The following is a 25,221-nucleotide window of genomic DNA, read 5'->3' as shown; positions in this document are numbered from 1 at the left end:
CATTGCTATTTAAGAATAATATTCTGTTGGCCATGTAGATAATGTATTGCAGCCCAACCAAATAAAGTCAGAAGACAATTTTGAAAACAACAACAGCAACACTGCTTGGTCCTGGACTATCTTCAATAATTATCCTTAAGTTTTAGCCTATTGATGCAGGCTGTGGGTCAACCCATCTTACCAAAGGTCTTCTTTTCCACTGCCTTCTACCAATAATGATGTCCTTCTCAAGGGACTGGTCTCTCCTGACAACATGTTGAAATATGTGAGATGAAGTCTCACCATCCTTTTCTCTAGGAGCATTCTGACTATACTTCTTCTGAGACAGATTTGTTGATTCTCTTGGCAGTACACGGTACTTTCAGCATTATTTGCCAACGTGATAATTCAATGCATCTAAACTTCATGGCATAGGTTGGTAATATTCAGAGTAAAATTTGAATGTAAAATTAACAGACAATTTTGGTCTATTGGATTTGTATGGATGATAGTGCATTTCTTGAGGTAGAGAAGATGAGATTGAAGTGGTTTGGAGAAATAAATAAATGTTTAACATGTTATATATTTGATGTATTTAGTAATCACACAAGTAGAAATATCAAGGAAACAATTAGATATACGAATCTGGTTTGTCAGGAAGAGTGATATTGAACATACTGTATGAGAATAATTGTTGCATAGATTTTTTTTATTTTTAAATTGTTAAATTGTGAGCTCAAGGGATTTTCATGTATGCTGAAATTGACGAGATATATACCATCTGACCTGTTGCTACAAGAGTCATGGCTACGATTCTCAGGGGAATAGGGAGGACAGAACCAGATAAATAATAACACCGCAATATCATTTAAGGGAATGCCAGCCCAACCAGTTCAAATGACTCAATCTTCCTTTGGTCTTCTTTATTAAATATTCAACTTTCACCTGCATATGAGGTGATTGAAAACACCATGACCTGAAAATAATAAAACCCAAGACCAAAGAAGGAAATTGTCTTAGAGTTTCAGTTTTGAGCACCTGGTTTTTAGAAAGCGATGGAAGACAATAAAAGCCCCAAATCCATTTGCAGGATCCTCACATGGAATCAACCTCCATAGAGCCTCTCTGACCATTGACCAGGGATGTAAACAGCCTTGCCATCAGATGGCATCGGAAAGTGTTTTCATGCCGCTGTAGTTCGGGCTGCTAGAAGTCAGCAGTGACTTAGTGGCTGTGAGTTAGGTTAAAATTTAACACCTTATCATTTGTTCTTCCTTTTGGCTCACTTAAAATTTGTTCTAATTTTATTACTTTTTGCTTTCTTTTGAATTGAAGTTTTCTTATTTTGTTAGTGTTGCTTGTTTTGAAATCCAGGATAGGTAAATCACTAAAGTCAGTAACTGGATTAATAGTTTCTTGGGGTTATGGCAAGGAACTCATTAATTTAGGGGAAATGAGCTAGTAATAAATACTACCTGAACAACGTTGCAAAATGTTACAATGTACAAGAATGAATAAAATGTTCTAAAATTGATTCTGGTGGTATTTACACAATTCTTTTTAACATTAATTATATGGCACGTGAATTATATGTCAATAAAACTTAAACATTTTAAAAGAGAAAAGCAGTCTCTTAAGTGTGGCAATAATACAAATTTTTAGACAACTTGAATCATTTTACAAAAGTTATGTAGCTGATGTTAAAAGTTCTTTTGATTCTTGTATTTCTCTGTTAAACATGATTTACATAGAAATCAATTTTATTAGGGTACATCCCAAAACCCAAAGTAATAATAATAATATCATTATTCACAGCAACCTTTAGTTTATGCAATTTACTGCAATACAATGTTATTCATCTTACTTCTTCCTTGTATTTCTTATTTCTATTACTCCTCTTCCTGCCTTTTGCACTTTTTCTTTGGGCAAATGATGTGCTTTTGATTTTAAATGGTTGATTATATAAAGGAATGAGTACTTCTCTAGTATTATTGTTTACTTTATTGACCTGTTTCTTGTCAGGTTAAAACTTAAGTCACAGAGTGAGGACAGAATATTGTGTGAATGCATAACAGGGTTGCCTGAATCAGGCATGGGATTCAGGGAGAACATCTCTGGAAGATGCAAGAGGAATGCTAGTAAAAAGTTACCAAGTGCTGGAGGAGTAAATAAAAAATGTTAAGAAATATCACATTGTGGTAGTTACATAATCTGTTGTCAATTTGAGACTTAAGAGTGATTAGCCTGCCAATCAGGTCACTGATTGATGACCTCATTTGGAGGCCTAAGGAGATAAATAACTCACCGGAAGTGGGACACACTCACTCCCTGTGACACATCCTTCTGACAAGACACATGGAGCTACCCTAGAGCCTGTGTAGACCCCTGCCAGAACTGAGATGCTTCTACTGCCACTGGATCCACAAGACTTTCCATCCGCTGACCTGTGATCTTCCTGTATTTAGCATTATTACATGTGTTTCCTGAGTCTGAAGAGGACTTTGAAGACTAGTGTCAGACATATGGGCTAATATTGGACTTATGGACTTGAACTGGACTGGACTGGGATGTTTTCACAATATTCAATTGATCTTGTATATAAAGCTCTTTCTTATACACATATGAGTGTCTATGAATTTGTTTCTCGAATCTACCCAGACTAACACAACATGCAAAATAGCAAGACAAGAGAGAATGAGCTATGATGTGTTGTAGGAATTAAAAGAAGTTCAGTTTTTGAGAACACAAAATGAACAGTGGTAAGAGTTGCTGAAAGATGAATTCTAAGAGTTATATAGGATCTAAGTCTGAATGACTTTAAAATTTTAGAGATTAGGATAATACAGAGACCAAAAAGATAAGGAAATCCCATTTGAATATCATCAGACCTTGCAATGTTTTTAGCCATTAGAAAAGTGTAGGTATGCTAATATTTGCTGAATGAATGAGAGGGGGAACCGATAATAAGGATCTACATATAGCCTCCTCCCTGGGGGACGGACAACAGAAAAGTGGGTGAAGGGAGATGCTGGACAGAGTAAGATATGACAAGATAAAAATTTATAAATTACCAAGGGTTCATGAGGGAGGAGGAAGCAGAAGGGAGGGGGAAATGAGGAGCTGATGCCAGGGGCTTACATGGAGAGCAAATGTTTTGAGAATGGTGAGAGCAATGAATGTATAAATGTGCCTTATACAATTGCTGTATGTATGGATTGTGATAAGAGTTGTATGAGCCCCCAATAAAACAATTTAAAAAAACCTAAATTATAAGAACTAAAGCTTTCTCTTAGTTCTAAAACTAAACTTGAGAGTTATTGTCCAAAGAAATACATAAAAGGAAGAAATATAAAATGCGAATTTTGGCTTCGTATAAAGAACATGCTTTTATTGATCACAACTGGAATCCCTTAGGAAGTGGTTAGTTAGTTCTCCATCACAAAGTATACAAAAAATGATGGAAAAGGACTCATTATGGATGTTTAGGAGCTGATTCAAGTATCAGCTGATTACACTGGATCCTTTTATCTCTGTGAGATTTGATGGTGATGATACAGCTGCACTTTGCACAATATTTTATAAGTTAGAAACTTCTTTTTGCCTGTGTTGGGCTGGGTCTGCTAGAGAAAAAATCCTAAACACTCCTATGTGTGTAAGAGATAACTTTATGTCAAAGAACGATTGTACATTAAGAAAACATCGCATCCCAGTCCAGATCAAGTCCATAAGTCTGATGTTAGCCCATATGTCCGATACCAGTCTGCAAATTCCTCTTCAGATTCAGAAACATGCAATGATGCTGAATGAAAGATCACAGATCAGTGGGTGGAATATCTTGTGGATCCAGTGGCGGTGGAAGCATCTCAGCACTGGCGTGAATCTCCACATGGCTCCTCCAGCTCCAAGGCTCTGACTGCCATCAGCACAGCTCCATGTGGCTCATCAACAGGAATGTCTCTCAGGGAGACAAAGCAGAGAGAGAGGGTCTCCTCTCTTTGGGGAGGAATACTGAGTTTCCAGAATCCTCAGGAGAAGGTCATGCCCACACAGAGGCCTCATTGGTTATGACCTGACCGACAGGCTAGACTCCCCCTCTTTGCAAGTTGATACCAGATTATGTAACTACCACGGACCACCCATTGTCAACTTGACATTTTTACACAACTCTTTAGCCATATATAATTTCCAAACAATAATAAAATCATATCTGTACCTAACAGGGCAAAACTAAAAAGCAGACAATTCAATAAGTGCCAAAGCCTCAATTTAACATAATATTCTGTAAGTGAACAATACCATAATATTCTATGCTTATGTGAACACCTAAACCAAAATCCTATGAATATATTCCCCCACCTATGAAAGTTTGTAAGCCAGCCATTTCATGCCTTTATCCCCCCATCTTGGGAATCCAGTTTCTATACTGCACACTTACATCAACCCAGTGCTCTGAGGAGACAATCATGTTCCTTGATCTGAAGAATCTTCATTCTTGTTGGAAACTTGTGGCATCTTCATCCATAAGCAAAGTCAAATCTGGACAAGCCATCTGTAATGTCTGCAGCAATATGCACGAGTTCACAGGTTCAAATATCTTTTCTTCATTTAGTCAGGTTCTGGTCAACGCAATGTGGGCTGCTTCATTTAGCCTCACCAGGGTGCCCATTGGTCACCTTGACTTTAGACCATAGGCACTATCACAAAGCTCAATAGCCCTAGCCCCTTGTAGGTCATGAACTTCAGACCAGTCAACCCACTCTCATATTCTCCTCTAGTTCCTGTAAGCTAGGCCCATGGGTGTCAGTGACCAGACTCAACCCATCTCTATTGCTGTTTTTCTCACACTTCCACTCAACAGGTGAATCCAGGTGGTCACTTAGCAAGCATTTCAGCCTGCCCACTGGCTCCCTTTAACATTCAGTCCTAGAGAGGAGTTTTCTTGATGGTTTCAGATTTTTTCCAGCTTTGGACAAAAACCACTATTTCAAAATTCACAAACCCAAAAAGCTCCTTGTTTTAATTCAACCTGTCAAACAGCCCCCGAGGCAAGTCTCTTCACCTTCGAACATCCTGCACACTCAAGACACTGGATGGGGCTTATCTTTTCTGAGAATTCTTTGCAGACATGTCTTCAATGCATTTAAAGATTCAAATTTTAATGACTGAAGGCAAGGCTTACAAAGTCTATTTTCATACTTCCAAATAATCATTTCCATCAATCATTATATCAATAACAATAGTCAAAAGAAAACAGTATAAACCTAGTAAGTCAGATCCTAAACTCAGTTCTTAAGACAGTCAAGTTCAATCCTTATTTAGCTTATCTTAATCCTTATGTAAATTATTCAATTGATATGAAGTATGGGATTAGTCCACTGACAGCATCAGGCTCATTGTCAATAATACTCACCCCCCAAGTTGAAACCAGATTATGTAACTACCACACAGCCATTAATTTAAGAGTACCTCTGCACCCTAACCTCCCCCACCCCCGCACACACCTTTTGTTTGAGAGGGCCCTAATCAAGATTGCTATGACATATAGATTTTAATTGTGGTAACCCAGATCTTGTGAGAAGGCAATAAATAGACCTCACAACACAGTGGCTAGTCACAAGCCAGAGAAATATGAAGAGGCTTATTGAGTAGAAAATGGAAATTATAATATTGAATATTGAAGCTTTTTGTTTACTGAATCACTTTGATCTCATTCTAAACCCAAGTAAAACCTATTAAACATATTTTATGTATCATTTTTAGGGGACCTGTATACACTCTTTGCTGGTGGGACAAGTAGACTGTATATGGATTAAATACCATGGAAAGAGAATTATAATATGATTATAAATGACTGAGAAGCCCTGTATAAAAATCTGGGGAATAAAAGAACTAACAAATTGGAAAATGTAAAACGGCTCCAGCACTACTTTCCTGAACTGAGCTGAGAGCAGGCAAGCACAGTGGTCATATTATTGTATATTGGCTACTAAAGAAAGAAATGACTTCTAAATGTTGGATTTGGAATCACTTATAGACTTTTATTTAAAAATCTTGAGTGTCATTGAAACAAAGAAAGAGAAGAATAAAGTGACAGCAAAAAAAAGATAGAAACAATATAAAATGAGAGGTGAACTAAGAGAGACATACAGGTACAACAAAAATGTGAAAAGGGACGTACAAAGGAAAAGATATAGTCAGGATTCAAAGAGGAGAGAGAATATGATATAAGGCAAGGGAATGAGGTGATCAAGATTTATATGGTTACAAGTTATGGTAGTCACGTCAAACTCTTTTTTAAAAAGGTAATTTATTGGATAACCTATCTGACAAGTCAAAGCATGCGTTTATCTCTAGACCCAACTTGACTGAGAAGTTAAAATGACCTCATCAGGCACACTCCTTTCCCTCTTTTAGCTCTAATTTCCTCTGTGATGATTTGATTCTTAGTTTGGCTCTTTCCACATATTGATACAAATGACCAAATGAAAGTTCCTGGCTCACACTGTACTGTTTTAGAAACCCTGGAAGGAAAAAAATGACTCCTCTGAAACTCTGGCAATAGACCTGAAATTTAATTGGATATATCATCCTGTTTTAGATCACATGCTACCCTGAGAACTAAGTGGCTTGGAGGATATTCCCTGCTTCTTCCTCACCTCCATTCCATAGGCCCAATCTGTGTTCCGTGCTCACCATTTGATCTAGATAGTACAGTCAAGATCACTTAGCAGAATATGGACTTGAGAGACTGATATTAGTTTATTGTGCCAACCTGGCTGGTAAACACATGTGGCGTTAGTTGAAGAGTGGAGAGATAAATGGCTCAGTGAGCCTCACCTGTCGTGTCCTCAGGTCTCTTGCTTTCTGATGGTTGGACCAGGGTGCAGCTGCCTTAACCAGTTCCCTGATTCAGGCGGCAAGGCTCACCTCCTGCAAGACATCCCTGAGGAGAAACCACATGGACCTGTCCCGATATAGCCCTGGGTGCTGGAGCAGCCGTGTAGAGACCCCTGTCAGCACTGAGATATTTACACATTCACTGACTCGGCTTTCCTCCTGCAGTGAGAATCATTGCGTGTGTTTTGTGAGATGGAGGAGGACTTCGTGGATTGGTGTTGGACATATGGGTTAATGGGTTAATGTTGGACTTGTGGGCTTGGGCAGCACTGGGTTGGGCTGTTTTCTTGATGTGCACTTATGCTTTATATAAAACTCTCTCTTATACATGAGTTTCCATGGATTTGTTTCTCTAAAGTACAACACATGGAGGAAGATAGGTGATGCCTTAAAAAAGAAAAGGTGCTATTTTTATCAGTTGAAGACATGTTTATACAGACTAAAACAATAGGCTGTACTTTAAAATATTGGGGAAAATGTAATGAAGAAATGGAAGAGCAAAGAAAGAAAAGTATAATGAGAGAGAGAGGGAGAATTGTTTTGCCACAAAGAGCTTCCATCATGGCCTATAAGAGACCCAGAGGATGAGATACATACAGCTATGAAGTATGATGAATGGGTATTATTTTTAAAATTTCCATGGGCACGGCCTGGTGTAAACAAAGACAGTCTCAGTTTTAGTTTGCCGCTGCAAATCTCTCACAATACTGAGTTCTACTTTATTGGTGAATACCACAGACATGTCTTTCCTCCACAGAAATGCTTGCATCCCTTAATGCCTTTCATATTTTCCACGAGTGTAGGTGTCTGCTCAAGACTTTCTTCACAGCTTCTTTTACCTCTTTATTCCTCAGGCTGTAGATGATGGGGTTCAACATTGGAGTCACCACTCCATAAGACATCCCAATGATCTCATCAGAGGTCTTTGTGTCCTTTGATTTGGGCTTCATGTACATAAATAGGGCTGAGCCATAGAATAAGATGACCACAGTCAGGTGAGCTGAACAGGTAGAAAAGGCCTTCTTTTTCCCCTCAGTGGAATTAAGCCTTAGTATAGTAGACAGAATGAAAACATAGGAGATGAAAATGAGCAGTAGAGGAATCACTAAAATGACAACATTTGCCACTGTCATGACAAGCACATTGATGGAGATATCAGAGCAGACGAGCTTAAGAAGCGCCAGTAACTCACAAGTAAGGTGGTCAATGACATTATTCCCACAGAAAGGTAACAGCATTGTCAGAACAGTTTGTACTATGGAGGTCAGACTGCCTATAATCCAGGACCATGAGGCCATTTGCACACAGAGCATCCTGTTCATGATGATGGAGTACCTCAGTGGGTTGCAGATGGCCATGTACCTGTCATAAGCCATCACAGCTAGGAGAAGACACTCAGTGCATCCCAAGGCAAGGGAGACAACCATCTGAAGAGCACACCCAACAAAAGAGATGGATTTTCTCTCAGACCCAAAAATGATAAGCATTGGAGGAATGGAAGAAGATGTGTAACAGATGTCCAAAAAGGAGAGGTTCCCAAGGAAGAAGTACATAGGAGTGTGCAGCCGGGAATCCAGGAGACTGATGAGAATGAGGAGGCTGTTTCCAAGGAGGATTATTATGTACATGATGAGACAGACCATGAACAGGAAAAACTGGAGCTCTGGGTACTGGGAAAGCCCCACTAGAAAGAATTCCGTCACAGCTGAAAGGTTTCCCGTCGCCATAAGACCAAGTCACCTGCAGAGTTCAGATAAGGACATGACTAAGAGAAATGTGAATTGTGTAGATTTTAAAGACTAATTAATTTTCATTATTTTGTTGGATGTTCAGAGAATCATATTTGTTAGACCTGTATTGAGAACTGGGGATAGTATGCTAATTTTACTAAGGATGAAATGTAAGCACTGAGAAATTCAGTAGTATTTCCAGCTGTTTCATATGATTTTTATTTTACGGCAACAGATATTCTGAGGAGTACATAAAATATGCTCACGAACATGGTTTGCACAAAATTCTCCATGGATGCCAGTAACTATTAATGTGGCCGGGCTAGTCAGAGCTAATCTTTTCTGTGCCAGACAGTTTCAAGAACTCATCTGAGTGTTACTAGATCCCAATCCTATCACCATCCTTATTTTAAGGTAGAACAAACAGACAAAGGGAAATTAAAGTAGCTTGTCCAAAGCCACACAGTAAGACTCAAGATAGCCTGGAAGTCTGACTCCAGCAGAGGATCCCTGGCAGTGCAGTGGTTAAGTGCTCAGCTGCCAATCACAAGACTGATGCCTTTAACCTGCTCACTGTGTTGCAGGAGAAAGGTGTGGCAGTTGGAGTCTGTGTAGATGTACAGCTGTGGGATTCTGACGGGGCAGGTCAACTCTGCCCAGCAAGGTCGCTATGAGTCGGCATTGATACAACAACAGCACATTTAATTTTAGTCTGGCTTCAGGTTAAACTCTCTAGACTTCCTTTCACAGAGATTCGTTATGGGCAAAGAATGTACAGATGTGCTTTATACAATTGTTGTATGTATATGTATGGATTGTGATAAGAGTTGTATGAGCCCCTAAAATGTTTTTAAAAAATGCCTTCGGTCTGATCAAATGAATCTTTCTGCCATACTTACTTTTTCCAATCCGGACCCCTAGCTTTCTGTTTTATAAATTCCAATTACATCTAGCTGTGCTCCTTCAATTGTTTCATATGTGTCTGTTATGATGTCCAACCAAGGTGAAAGACGTTTTGATGCTGGACTGTGACTGCAGAAGAAGAAAATGCCTGCCTTATCCTCTCATCAATCTACAGTCAAACGCTTGATCTGCTCTTGTGTTTGGGAGCGTGTAAGGGTGTGCACTTTCAGGTTAATTCCTTGCTCGGACACATAGAGCAGTTCTCTTGGTTTTGCCATCTTAATCTTCTTCTTAGTGAGTTATCACCTAACAGTGGTTTAGGAAAGATGAAAAAAATAGAGACAACTTTAGTAATTTAGACTCGATTCCCTTATTCACACACTTCCTCACTGGCTCTGGTTGCCTTGGCACATGGGCTTGTTTCCTCAAAGGCGTGACTTGAGGCAGTTTTTATTTGTTTGGCCACAGTTCTTTGAAATTAGAAGGAGAATGAAGTGAAGAAATAGAAGAGAAGGACCTGCCCCCCACCCCCACCCCACCCGCCGCCGAGTCTTTCAGAGGAGCACTAAACTTAGCTCTTAAATCCTGGGATGGTTGTAATATTTGTTTCTCCATTTCCCGTCTCTCAAAATAACAACAACAAAACAACCCAAACCAATGAAACTCACTGCCATTAAGTGGATGCTAGTGCATAGTGACCCTATAGGACAGAGTAGACCTGCCCCTGTGAGTTTCAAGATTATAAATCTTTATGGAAGGAGAAAGCCTCATCTTTGTTCCTTGGGATGGCTCATGGATTTGAACCACAGACCTTGTGGTTCACGGCCCAACTCATGCCCTGCTGCACCACTGGTCCTAGTGGAGGAGACTGTTATAACATGCGCAAAAAGCATACTTTCATTTGTTATACTAATTAAAGGTTTGATTTTTGAAGTAAGGATATGGGGGGAAATGCTCATTTTGGATGATAAATGTAAGTTTCATGGCAATATGAATGATTATAATACTATATCTACATACCTGGACAAAACCACATCAAACTATTAACTATGTTTTTTTCTTTGAAAGATAAATTTTAGAGTATTTGAAATTTTCTTAGTATTTTTCATATTTCTCTAATTTTCAATACATGTATTTTCTGGTACTAAAAATAAAAGGCAAAAGTAATATTTTTCTTAGTGGGAAACAGCCTTAGTGCCAAGATTGTATTCATGTCTTCTTTCTTAATTATTTGGAGACCACCAAAAAACCACACTTGTCCATATGCTGGTGACTCCAACTGTCGCTAAAATAAAAACAATAGAAAAGATCTGCCAGTGGACAAGAAATTGAAGAGGGAATTTTTCTTAATTTATATAATGTAGACTATGCCATTGAATGTTCCGGTTTCAATCAATGTGATCTTACAACTATATCTTCCTTGAACAATGGGTTAACACATCCTGAGTTCTCGATAAAGGATTATTTCTAAAACACATTATTTATCTCTTGGTCAAGAGCAGCAGTGCAGACGGGATGCATCAAACATACCAGCAATATCATACAGATTGTGAAGATTCTGGTGCATGGGATGGACGTTGGAGAAATTGTAGAAGCTTCAGCTACATCTTCCTTCTTTCTGATCAAGAAGTGGTCAAGTTTCCATTTCCTGGCTCCATGAGTTTTATCCATCGACCTAACGACCTTGTCCGTAGTTTGATCTTCACCACTGGGCATTCCCTGTGGAAGGAAAGAATCTTCTGAAAATTCTGAATCATGTGCGTTCACATACCCATATTCTACCTGAATTGGCCCACAGAAGAAAGCAGTGGTTTGTTTCTAAGCCAATAAACTCAGCCAACATTTCACGCTGTGCCCAATGAGATTCTCAAATCAGATTATCCACAGCCAACCTCAACGATTTTCTTGGTATAAATTTGTCACCATTGGGAGTCACATTTTCATTCCAGAATCACCAAGTTTACATTCGTTTTCCTAATAAACTTCATTCCTCACATCATGAGACATCTCTTTAAGAGATTCACAGTGCTTGTCAGAATAAATGAGCTCTTATGTACCTCAGAGAAATTACTAATGAATAATTCTGGGTGAGTGAAGGCAAAGAGCAAAAGTCTCTCTCTTTTTTTTTTCCCTACGTGGTCTTGAGGTTTATCTTGAATTTTCTCATGAACTTCTCTTTGTGGAAATCAAGTGAATTTTTTGTTCCTGGGAGGACAGTGAAAGCTTGAAGCTTTTACACAGTTAGAACTTGTATCTCAGCAATAGGTTCAGTGCTGGGATGAACAAATGAGGCCCAGCCTGCATGCCCTGTCTCGAAGGCTGTGCTAGGTAACACCACTATACCTAAAGTCCTTTACCTCTGTCTTTACTACTGTTAAGCTTTATTTATGGGAAAGTACTAAATCTAAATGGAAAGAACATATGGCTTAGAGTCAAGAGTTTCCTCTTGGCACTGTGGCAAGATACTTAACTTCTCTGATCTATCATTAACATAGTAATATGTATTTAATATCATTGTTATGAAGATTGGCATAACATGTGTAGTAGTTCTTGGCAGAATGAGTGGACAACACATATTACATATTAATTTAATCTTGATCTCCAGTTTCACATCTTCTCTCTCCATTTCTGTGGCAAGGGGAAATGCATGATTTAAAGTGATCATAGATATTGAATATATTTTCTTTATTTAATAGTTCTTCTAATCCATATTTCTTTTTTCATTGTTCTATTTGGTAGCTTTCAAAGTTAAAAAACAATCTAAGAAGCTGTTAAAAATAGGGAGAGTAAAAGGAAATATCATTACACGCAATTGAGAACCCAAATAGATCCTGGAACAGAAGATATTAGTGAAAGATTGGTGATATTTAAATAAGGCCTATAGTTTTATTAATAATGATATTCAAGTTTCAATGTAGGATTTTCAGCTCCTCCACAATGATAAGTAGCATGTTTTGGTAGGATTTATTTATTAAAGCAGGATGTCAGGTTACATACAAATGTAGTACATATACATCATTTCATTTTCCAACTTCTATGTGTCCACATGCTAATGAACTATGGATTCACTTCATCAAGCTTACCTCTCTTCTCTTTGCTTTTGAACTGTAGCTACACTACAGTAGCTTTCTGTGGGTAGAGTCAAGGTGGGTAAACCAGTGGTAAAGTTGTCAAGCTTCTAAGAATGACCCGTCTTGTATTTGTAGCGATAGAAAATTAATCTCCCACCTACGTGTACACTAAACATTTGTAGAGAACTTGCTGTTGGCTCTGATACCCCATTTAAATCCTTCTCTGTTTTCTCCAAAGGGACTTTGTAATCCCAGAAGTGATTTAAAGTAATATTCTTAAACTGTGCAGAAGGTGATAATTTTGTATGGTTTGTAGATAATGTCTCAAAAACCTAATTATGCTTAAAGTAATGACTTTTTTATAAATAAATAAAACTTTCCAATTAAATTAATGTTATATTCTCGAGTCAGAAAATTTGGAAAAGTCCAAAAGAAGTTAAAGTCATTAATAATTTCAATTAACTATTCAGAGAGACTGAATAAATAATCTTAGTAACAATATAGTATAAATTACATAGTAACTATTAATATTTCAATATGTTAATATTCATATCTGACATTTACTAAAAACCTGTGAGCATACAGCACCTCTGATTTTTTTAATCCACTTTTAAGACTAGCTGTATACTGTGAACTTTTCCATCTTATTTTATCAGGCGATCAACTGATATCAATGTTTGTCGATGGAAAATAGAAAAAAAAATGAAATAATGATTTTCTACTTACCTTAATTCTTGAGAGTGATGACCATTGTTTTTAACTGTAAATGGCAGGAAGGAAATCAGATATTCTCTTTAGTAAAATACCTGTTTCCCTAATTAGAACTTCTCAAAACATCCTCTTAGCGGATGGAAAATGAATGTGACATATACCTATTTTCCCCTAGTGAAGTGGAGCAGAGAACCAAAGCTTCAGAGGCTCATCCTCCAGGGGAAACCCAATGTGCTCTTGCCAGTGGTTACCAACTGCCCTTCCTAGCTTCGTGTATCCTCTGCCAACTTCTGGCTCCTGACCATACTATACCGACTCTGCTTCTTAGTATTCCAGTTCATGTGTAATCTTTCAGCATTTCCACATTTGGAAATACCTTTGCAAGAAGAAATCACACTTCAACAGGGGGATTTGGGCTTATTTGTAATAGATTAATTATGAAGCAAAGAGATGGTACTAATAAATTTACAAGAGTAAAAGACAAGGATACTTTAATGACATTGTAGATATTTGTTCAATTTCTTCAATTTTATTTATATTTTGATATCGAACGATGTAGAAGGCCTTTCATGAAATCTTCAACTATCAAAATCGCAGGCTGAGGACTGGCTTGGAAGCCACATCTCACCTCCTTTGGCTACAGAAGGGAGGAGAACCCAGTTCCACATCTGCCCAAGGTTGATACCTTTGAGGCAGGAGTCAAACATGCCTCCGCTCCCCATCCTCTTTCCCTCCCACGGCACTATACCTTCTGCTGGGATCAATAAAACCCTTTCAAAGGCCACACAGAACTCCCAGTCAACATTCCTGACTATCTGTGACTGCATTGGGATCAAGCATAAAAGCAATTGTTTGGATGGCTCAGGCAAGACTGTTTTGTTCTGATGTGGAGTCGCCATGAGTCGGAAGTTACTTGATGGCACCTAACAACAACATCAACAATATTAGTATGTTTAGAGGTTGCCTGCAGTGTGTCTTCTCAGCCACCCATCTCTCTGGTCTTTGACCTCGCAGCCAGGTGGTCCCTTGGACTCTGCCCTGGCAAGTGATCCAAAGCTCTGGGAGGACTGGCAAATGCTCAGAGGGCATCCTCCTCTGGAAGGCATCCTGCCTGAAGGCACTGACTTTTTCTGGTCAGGTGTGGCTAGGAATCTTGCTGCTCAGTCTCATGGTCTCTAGATTGTGACCTCTGGTGCCCTGTTACACATCCATACAGGCAACTCTGTTGTCTGCATAGTGTTGGGATTCTCTACCTGCTTCTGAGATGGGTCTCTTTTTTCCAGTGGAACGGTAGCACTGACAAAGCTGTGAGTAGGGTCCTCTCTCCCCTGTTTGCATGCAATCCTGTGTTGGTAATTTCAAAGACAATGAATAGAAAACTCGTAAAAAGTAATTGTTTATGATTGATGTGAAGGATGTCAATTTTAAGCAGCTAACTACATAAAACAGAAGATGAAGAGAAATGAAACTGATTCCCTCTGGAGAGGGTAAAAAAATCAATATATTTCCAATAATTGTCTGCATTTATAAATATTGCCATATATTATTTCTTTTTAAAATGACAGTATTTTAATGCATTGTTTGATTTTGAATAATCACACTCCCATACATTTCTGGAATTAATTCCGCTTATTGCAATGTATTCTTCAAATGATGCATGATTCAGCATTCTGATATTTCCAGAATTTTTCCCAATTATGTTCACAAGACTAAAACATTCTTATTTTTTTAAAAAATTAAAATACCCATATTAGATTTTAGTACTAAGTTTAGTTCTAAGCCTCATAAAATTGAGAATTTTCTATATATTTCTCTTCTGCTAATAGACTGTATAAAATTGAATTTATTTCTCCCTTTAAATATTTATTATGACACCTAGAATATTTTTTGGGGGGGCTATAATAATGGATCCACTTTAAAAAAATAAAATACTAAGAATTTCTGGTTCTAGACTAGATGGCGTAAACGCTTACCCTTAATCTTCTGCTAAATATACCTAAATCTCTGAACATTATCCACAGGAAACTCTGTAGAAGCCAGAACCAAAACCTGTCACAAAAGGAAAAGAACTATTTTCTGTCACATAGAGAATTATAGAAAGGTGGTGGCTGACCCATGTCAAAAACAGAAAACTTCTGAGATTCCAAAACACAGGTAGTTTCGTCAGGTTCTAATGTTCATAGTTCTCCCGTGTATATAGTTTACAGCATCAGTAGACTCTGAGAGGAACGGCAAGGAGGGAGGGTCAGATAGAGATCCTGGAACCCAAGGAGCGACGTGGCTCTGACATGTTGCGTTTTCCTGTTCCCTCCTATGTGTCCCCAACGGAGCTCCAGGGAAGGCTCCAACTTGGAAACACATCCAATGGACGGACACACACACACACACACACACACACACACACACACACACACACACACACACTACCAAGAAAATCCTCTTCTCTGTTGTCAATGATCAGGAAAGGAGTGGCTGAATCAGTCACAGCACATCTAAATATCTAACTTCCTGTGGGCAAGACAAAATTTCATCAGCTTATTATGAAGTAACAAATACTTCTACTTCTTATCTGAACTGTGAATAAATTAGAGTGGAGTAGATAATGGTATGGAATAGAAGCCTTCCCAATAAAGTTCCCTTAGGATGGTCCTTGCTATCTTCAAAAAATGAGCAGGTGCTTTGTGATGGGCAAAATTATGTCAGCACGAAAGACGTGAAGGCAACACACCGGCATGAAGCAGGGAACCAACAGAGAAGTCTGACGGGCCAAGTGATCCAAAGTCAATGGTGAGGAGGGTGTAGGAGGCTTAGTGGACAAGAGGAAAGTAAAAGGAAATAGAGGAAAGAACTGGGAGCCAAAGAGCATTTATAAAGGTCTATATAGAGGCATGTGCATATGTAAATATATTTATATATGATGATGGGGACATAGATCTATGTGCATATATATATATGTGTGTGTTTAGTATTAAGGTAGCAGATAGACATTGGGCCTCTATTCAAGTACTCCCTCACTGCAAGAACACTTTGTTCTATTAACTTGGCATTCCATGATACTTACCTTCCAGACACGATAACTGAAGACAAACCAGGTACATAAGCAATGTGGTGAAGAAAGCTGATGGCACCTGGCTATCAAAAGATATAGCATCTGGGGTGTTAAAAGCTTGAAGGTAAACAAGCGGCCATCTAGCTCAGAAGCAACAAAGCCCACATGGAAGAAGCACACCAGCCTGTGTGATCATGAGGTGTCGATAGAATCAGATATCAGAGAACAAAAATCATATAATTGTAAATGAGAGGGAGTGCAGAGTGGAGACTCAAAGACCATATGTAGGCAATGGGACATCATCTTACATAAGGGTCACAGGGAGGAGATGAGCCAGTCAGGGTGCAGTATAGCACCAATGAAACATACAACTTTCCTGTAGTCCTTTAATGTTTCCTCCCCCCCTCCACTACCATGATTCCAATTCTATCTTACAAATCTGGCTAGACCAGAGGATGTACACTGCTGCTGATAAGAGCTGGAAACACAGGGAATTCAGAACTGATAAACCCCTCGGGATGAATAATGAGAGTAGTGATACCAGGAGGGGAAGGGAAGGTGGGGGAGAAAGGGGCAAATGATCACAATGATCTACATATAGCCCTCTCCCTGGGTGACAGACAACAGAAAAGTGAGTGAAGGGAAATATTGGACAGTGTAAGACATGAAAATTTTTAAAATAAATTTTCAAGGGTTCATGAGGTGGGGGAAGCGAGGGGGAGGAAATGAGGAGCTGATACCAAGGGCTCAAGTTGAAAGAAAATGTTTTGAGAATGATGATGGCAACAAATGTACAAATGTGCTTGACACAATGGATGTATATATGGATTGTGATAAGCATTGTATGAGCCCCCAATAAACTAATTTTTAAAAACAAAAAAACAACTTCGTTCTCAGAATTTAAGCTCTGACACAATTCTCTTCCCTGGTCTTGGATTTTATTATTTACAATCCTTGGATCATACAAACTGGTGTGATTCTTCTATATGGACTTAGCTGAAACCTCACTTAGATGCCTGTTTGTTTGTTTTAAGGCAAATATTGAAGACACCAGATGTTATTCTTTCTAATAGCCAGGAACCATTTGATTTTTCACCACACTTTGCTATAGTACCCATATCTACAGTGTTCACTTCATAAGGGCATGTAGTGTGTAGGGCCATGTCATGAGAAATAATTGTTCTTAGATTCAGGCTGATTTAGTGTGACCTCAAAACCATCCATATATCTATGGTTTATATATGTCCCTGTGATTGGCTAATTTTTAAAGCACCCTACAGAGAGTAAGAGAATTGTATTACTGAGAGACTGTATTTCTGCAGGTGAATAGAGACGGACCACAGAGACTTGTTTTAGTATGTTTTGCTTTATAATACATGTTTTGTTTTATATTACATACCAGGGATTTCCAAAGTTCATGGAAAATGTAACTAAAATATAATAGAAATTTTGTACCTCTCATATCTTTAATTATATTTTTCCAATTATTTGACCTTACTTAGCATTTTTTGTTTTACAGAATTCGCTTATTAGTACTACTCACAGGGAGTCTATGTTCTTTTAAGTAGTAACAGTGTGTAGAGTATTTACATATCTAATTTATTTTGTCATTTTGTTCATTGAACATTCATTAATGAGAAAATGTGGTCAACTTTAGCATTATATACTGAATATGCATTTACATTAAATTAACAGCTCTGAGAATTACTTTTTAAATTTTATTGCTAAAATAAGTAATACCATCTTTTATGGCATTATTCATATTTCTAATTTTCCTTCATTGCATTTACATCACATTTACATCTCTGGTTCAATTGCTTTTTAAAAATGTTGTCCACTTCTTACCCCTAATAAAAATTTAATCATTGTGTAAAACATCAAGGTAGATATGTGGATCTCCTCAAGTGTGGCTTCAAAAATAAAAACTGATAAACTAAATATTCACAGCATAAGGAGGATTCCATTAAGGGAATCTGCCTTGTTCCCAGACTTCCAGCTAGTCACCTTCTCAGACACATCTTTTGCTTTTTCCCACTTTCAAGAGTTACTTTTCAGCAGTTTGCCAATGCGTGAGGGTTTTTTGATAGTCGCTTGCCTGGGTATTAACTGTGCATCCAAATAAAATGAATTCTTGACAAGTCAATATTTTCTCCACTTTCATGCTGTTGTTTATTGGCCTAATTGTGAATATTTTTACTTACTAAATGTTGGAGTGTAATACACATTAAGGAGGCTACAGTCTTTGGCCTTTGTCAGTCAATACTCCACATCTTTACCTCCTCACTTCAGCAAGTGGAGTCATCTGCATATCCTAGTTGTTGATGAGTTTTCCTCCAGTCCTGATACTTTGTTATTCAGGTAGTCTATTCTCTTGGATTATTTGCTCAGCATAAAAATTGGTGTAAGGATAGCACCCTAGAGCACCCCTTTCCTGATCTTAAACCACCCTGCCCCCTTTGTGTGGTCCAAATGACTCTCTTATGGTCTATGTCCAGGGACTGCATGAGCACATAAATGTATTCTAGAATTCCTACTCTTTGTAATGTTACCCATAGTTTGTAATGATCATAGTCGAATGGCTTTGCATAGTCATAGTCAACGTAACATAAATAAGCATCTTTCTGATATCCTCTGCTTTCAGCCAGGATCCATTTGATATCAGCAATGACAGCCTCCTCCTTTTCTGAAATTGCATTGCATATCTGGCAGTTCCCTGTTGATGTATTGTCTCAGCTATTTTTTGAATGATGCTTTAAAAAATTTTACTTCTGTATGATATTGATGATATTCTTCAATAATTGACACATTTCTTTGGAATGAGTGCATAAATGGATGTCTTCTCATGTGTTGGCTAGAGAGCGATGTTTCTTGGCATAGAGCAAGCACTTACAGTATGGTATTGCTCCCATTTGTTGAAACATCTCAATTGTTCTTCCATTAATTCCTGATGCCTATCCCCCCACCCCCATGCCTTCTGTGTAGCTTATATTGCTTCCTTCAATACCTTTGGTTCTTGATCACATTCTACCTTCTGAAATGATGGAATGTCAGCCAATTGTTTTTGCTATAGTGACTGTATATTCCTTCTATCTTCTGTTGATGCTTTGGTACCAATCAAGATTTTGTCCAGAGAGTCCTTCAATAGCTCAGCTTGGGGCTGGAATGGTGTCCCCGGTTCTTTCAGCTTGAGAAACGTCAAAATGTTGTTTATCATTTGGTTTCCCAACTCCAGGCCATTGCGCATCTCACAGAGGGTGTGAAGTAAAAAGAATTATTGTTGTTTTGTGTGAATTATACTTCAATTAAATGGTATTAGCAATTTTGTTTTAATTGCTTCTGAGGGAGTTCATCCCAAAGTACCAGAAAGTTTCTAAACTCTATCCAATCCACTTCATGAACTTTAAATTGCTTCTGGGATTAGAAACATCCTCGAAGCAGCAAAGACTAAATTGTTTTGGTGCTCTATTTGCTCGTCCCTTCAACGATCCTTTATTAGTGAAAGGAGTGGAAAGAACCTCACCTGTCAACTGTACTGGAAGTTATTTCTATTTTACCACTGTAGGATTGGTTTTACTACAGATACTTGATATTAATGAAAACTGAGAAGTGTATAGGTCTTTTTTTGGTTCTTTTGTTGAAATCATTCATTGGAATTGATGAGGCTACCAATCTCAAGTAGGACTTATTGTTTCCCAGCATTTTAATTTTTAGATATTTTATATTTCATTGTAATGGGGATTCAAATAATTATAGGCAATTATTCTCCAATTGCTAATAGTACTGAGTTTATTTGAGTGAATTCTCTCCCCTAATCGTGATATTTTGGAATATGTATGTAAATTATGAACGGTACAGTGGCTTTTAGAGCAGAAGAATCAGACGTCGGTGTAGAGAGAAGACAGCATCTGCTTTCTTATGACTGCAGGTAAAAGAGAGAATCCTCTGTTTTTGAGATTTCCAAAGTTACTTATTTATTTATTGCTTGACTTTCTATTGAAACTTGTGCACTGGAATTTTTTTAAAGACAACTTGTCATTCATCAACTATATCAGATGGGACAACAGACTTACCTAGAGACTATTACCAATTTTTATTAAAAAGAATCATTCTCTATTTTTTCCTTTTATAATCGTTAATAATTCCTATAGTAAATATTCTTTGGATATTATAAATATATATGTATACATCTATGCATAGACATAAATTATATTTGTCATATAAGAAATAACTAAAAATCCTCTTTCTAAATGTACATAGTTTCAAGGTTTTGATGAAACAGTCTAAATTAAAATAACCACATTTGTTTTATTAACTGAAGATCAATGTGTTTTTTTCTTATGTTAAGGATGATGTTTTTGTTTTGGAGGGGAAAATATGTTTTTGTTTTGGAGGGGAAAAATAGGTTGCAGATATACATGAAGGTTACAGTGGTTAAATCTCTGTTAACCAATAGTACTTTCATACATTTTAGAATTTTTCTGCATGGGTCAAAATATTCTATCAACATTTCCATCAAAATAATTTCAAATGTGTGTTATGTGAACCCGGTTGCATGCGTTCTGAATCTCTTTTTTAAAAAGTACTTGTTTTTTCAGAACGAAATTCTCTTGGCTAAGGGATGGAAGGCTAAGTGGTATTTGCTGAGAGCGCCTCACTATTCTTGTGCCATTTGTGTATCCACTTAGAGGTCCACCGAACCCCGAAGGGCAGCTAGATGAGGATGCAAACCTGCCCAGACCCTGCTGCGACACATCTTGCCGGAGTCCACTCTCGAGGGAGTCGTTGCTGTGAACGAAAGTAGCACCATGGGAAAGACCAACCAATCTTCGGTGACAGAATTTCTTCTGCTGGGGCTTTCTGGTTACCCCGAGCTGGAAGCCATTTACTTTGTGCTGGTGCTATGTATGTACCTTGTGATCCTGCTCGGAAACGGAGTCATTATCATGGTAAGTGTCTTTGACCCCCGCCTGCACACCCCCATGTACTTTTTCCTCAGTAACCTATCATTCTTGGACATATGCTATACCAGTTCTTCGATTCCACTCTTCCTCAGCAGCTTCGTAACTTCAAAGAAAACTATTTCCTTCTCGGGGTGTGGCGTGCAAATGTTCCTCTCCTTTGCCATGGGAGCCACGGAGTGTGTTCTTCTGAGCATGATGGCGGTTGACCGCTACGTGGCCATCTGTAACCCTTTGAGATATCCCATCATCATGAGCAAGACGTCATATGTACCCATGGCTGCTGGGTCGTGGATCGCAGGGGGGGTCAATTCTGTGCTGCAAACCTCTCTTGCTATGCGACTTCCTTTCTGTGGGGATAATGTCATCAATCATTTCACGTGCGAAATCTTAGCTGTCTTAAAACTGGCCTGCGCGGACATCTCCACAAACGTTATCAGCATGATTGTGGCAAATATGATTTTTCTCGTGGTCCCCGTCCTCTTTATTTTTATCACCTATGTGTTCATTCTCGCTGCCATCCTAAGGATTCCTTCTGCCGAGGGAAGGCGCAAAGCCTTCTCCACCTGCTCCGCCCACCTGACAGTGGTGATTATATTCTATGGGACCATCCTGTTCATGTATGCAAAGCCCAAAGCGAAGGACTCTTCCGGTGCCGACAAAGAACAAGTCACCGATAAAATAATCTCCCTTTTCTATGGAGTGTTAACACCCATGCTCAACCCTCTCATTTACAGTTTAAGGAACAAAGATGTGAAGGCCGCCGTGAAGAATATGCTATGTCAGAAATGCACTTCTGGACAAGCATAAATGCGATATATATATATATATATATATATATATATATATATATATATATATATATATATATATATATATATATATATATATATATATTGGGGCTTAAATTCATTATATATATTGGGGCTTAAATTCATTTATTCTGGATACAGGACTTGTTCTCATCTACAGTTTCTAAAGGAAACATCAGGGTTGGTGATGCTATTAATTCCTGAGATGATAAAATATTCTTGTTCGTGGTATTTAAATGAGAGAGGAAAATGCAGCGCCTCCCTTTCCCCTTCATGTCTGGATTAAGTGGGACAGAAATTCCAGGATCAAAAATTCTCCGCCAAACTACCCACCGTTTCATGAACATTAAAGTTCAGTGTAATATAGATTGAAGATTTCTAGAATCTTCTATAAAAAGGAATACAATTTTGACTAACTTAACCTTCTATTTTGTAGGCATATAAGTTTATCATTTCCACAGCCTCCTTGGGGATATCAAGTAGAAAGTACCTTATTAATATTTGGAAGGATTCATGTAGATGAACACAACATTAAATAAATCATAATGGGGTTGCTTTGATCATGTAGAGGAGAAGGAGCTCATTATGGTATTAAATGACCTGTTCTGTGTTATGGAGCAATACAATTTATGTTTTCTTAGGACTGATTTCCTTTTGGGAAAAAATTGTTGTGCACAATTTGTTGCAGAGGTATGTGAGAGCATGTGGACTATTTGAATGCAACCCAGCTCATGGGAACATTTGATCTGTCTTGAGCCCCAGGAGAATATTGGATTAAGCTGGGCTGTTAACGAAGAGGTCAGCAGTTTGAACCCACTAGCCTTTCTGCTGGAGAAAGATGCTCAGTCTGCTTCCATAAAGCTCGACAGCCTTGGTCACCGCCTGTGGGCAACCCTGTCTTGTATCTGAATGAGTTGGAATTAACACTATAGTAGGGTGGTTATTGTTTTTATGTGTTTTCTGATTTTCAGTAGATGAGCAGGGAAAGACACTGTTCCAGTTAATTAACTAAAACAATTATGCCGTTTCTGAAGATCTTGGCTGTACAATTATGCTCATATTGGGGTTAGAATGCCAAACATTTGGCAATTTTAGGTAGAAATTCCCCATTTACTCAGTCGTTTCTTTTCCCATTCCAGTCGCTTTATGTGCAATATAACCCCCTAAAGTGTTATAAGGAAGAGACTGGTGTGTGTGGACTGGCTTTTCAGACAGATCTCATCGTCCCTGGCAGTAGCAGAGTGATCAGCCTCTTCCCAGCAAAGGCCAGGACTCTTTCACACACCGTGGTCTGCTCCTGGAATTTAGCATGTTTTCCTCCTGTAGACCCTATCCAGTCCTTTGGAGTTTCTGTTTCAGTGGTTGTAGAATAGACTTGGGTTTCTCAAATAACGTCCCTGGCCCTGAGTTGACAAGCTTTATTCTAATTCAAGGAGAAAACAGAAAGGAAATATCAAAGCAATAAAAATGAGAATATTACTCAGGTTTAGGAAATCTACATTTTTGCCAGCATCAGCTGCTCATCTACTGGAAGTCGGTATGGATACTGACTATCTGAGAGGAGCTTCCAAAAGTTTATGAGAAAATGTGATTAAGAGAGAATGGAACTTTTCCAGGAACTTTTGGAAGTCCCTTGGTATATATTCAACTCTGCACCTTGCATTTCTTTAAAGAGTTAGATCTTTTTGGTCCCTGGGGCTGAGGAAAAGATGGCTCTCATGATGAACTATTTGTTGTGCTTCATGTTTTTTAAGGGTGGTATTATTTAAATACTTCATTTGGTTCAAGAAATCATTTGCTTTTTGAATATAAGCTCCTTTTTCCTTTATATCTTGGCTCGTTCATTCAGTCTTTGGCATAAACTTCACCTGGAGTTAGAACTACAGGGAAAAATTTGGAATGTCATATGCACTTTTTATTTCAGTGGTGATCATTGTATTATATTGATTTTCCCTCAAAAGTTCAGTATTCATATTTCTCTGTATTAATTCATTTGTGTTAACACAAATATTGTTATTGTTCTGTGCTGTCCAGTTGTTTCCAATGCCTAGTGATCTGATCGATCAAGGTAGATTGTCTTCTAGCATTTTCCAAGCAGGTGGCCATGCCATTGCTGACACAGAGCTTTGAACTGCTGTCTTAGTTATCAGTGAATGCTTAACCAGGGCTTCAATATACATTAGTGAATGAGGATGTAAAGAGCAATATCAAGGGATTTGGATTCCCCTAAATGTTCTTTGAGTTCATTCATGCTTTGAAATTCAGTTTCATAATTATTAAAATCCAACTTTCATGGTTCACCTGGTCAATATGAGGTCACCAATGAAAGTTATATGTGCATGTTTGTTCAAAATATTAAATGGAGATTAACACATCATGGTTTTAATGGTTAATTTATATATTTCCCAAAACCAAGAACTAGACTTTTAATGTCCAACCATAGTATACTTGTATATCAGAATTTCTCTAAGTGGTTTTAAGTTTATTATAAGGTCATAATAAGGACAATGTAACTGTTTGATTCCCTGGCACTTGACATATTGGGCAGACTGTAAGTATACCAATGAGAGAGGCATCTATCATGTAACATAAATGAAAAGGTAAATTAACTGAAAATAAAGTCATAGGCACTGATACTCTAGTTGGAAAACAATAAAAGCTATTGTTAGTATTAAACAGAAAAGGTGAATTTATGCTGCTGCTAAATATAACATAATTTTATGTGCCCTTTGGCACTCTTCAGAAGGAAGGAAGCATTCACAGGCAGTGCCTGGACCATATCTTTTCATGCTAAAATTCACACCACTAGGCTATGGAAAAGCAGTGCCTTGGTATAAGCAATGGAAAAGTAAAGGCAAATGCATCTTACCTTTGCATATAGTTCCTTCTGATGGAAGAGATGAGGAAACAAAAATAAAAATGGACAGATTGTGATAAAACTTGTAAAACAGAAACCTCACAGAACGGTATCATTAGTTGCTCAAAATATTTTACTTGCGCTTACATGTTAAGTAGTATTTTTCCAAGCAGAGAAGTTGGAGAAAGTCATTCCATGTGAAAAACACACCAGAAGTGTAGGCTTAAAGGGAGCTTGGGTCAGTGAGACATGTA

At 38.1% G+C, this 25,221-nt stretch overlaps 2 protein-coding genes across 2 annotated transcripts; one reads left to right on the top strand and one right to left on the bottom strand.

The window, feature by feature from the left end:
- Positions 1–7,658: 7,658 nt before the first annotated feature.
- On the bottom strand, positions 7,659–8,603 carry LOC142457919 (olfactory receptor 13D1). The gene has a single exon (XM_075559008.1). It carries the CDS (start codon positions 8,601–8,603, stop codon positions 7,659–7,661), a length of 945 nt encoding a protein of 314 aa, XP_075415123.1.
- Positions 8,604–21,145: 12,542 nt separating this feature from the next.
- On the top strand, positions 21,146–24,665 carry LOC142457918 (olfactory receptor 13C7-like). The gene is made up of 2 exons (XM_075559007.1): positions 21,146–22,072; positions 24,648–24,665. The coding sequence occupies exons 1-2, from the start codon at positions 21,146–21,148 to the stop codon at positions 24,663–24,665; spliced, it is 945 nt and encodes a 314-aa protein (XP_075415122.1).
- The last annotated feature ends 556 nt before the right edge of the window (positions 24,666–25,221 follow it).

Source organism: Tenrec ecaudatus, chromosome 10, assembly GCF_050624435.1.
Source record: "Tenrec ecaudatus isolate mTenEca1 chromosome 10, mTenEca1.hap1, whole genome shotgun sequence".
Taxonomy (NCBI): Eukaryota; Metazoa; Chordata; class Mammalia; order Afrosoricida; family Tenrecidae; genus Tenrec; species Tenrec ecaudatus.
This window is presented reverse-complemented; position numbering and strand designations above follow the sequence as displayed.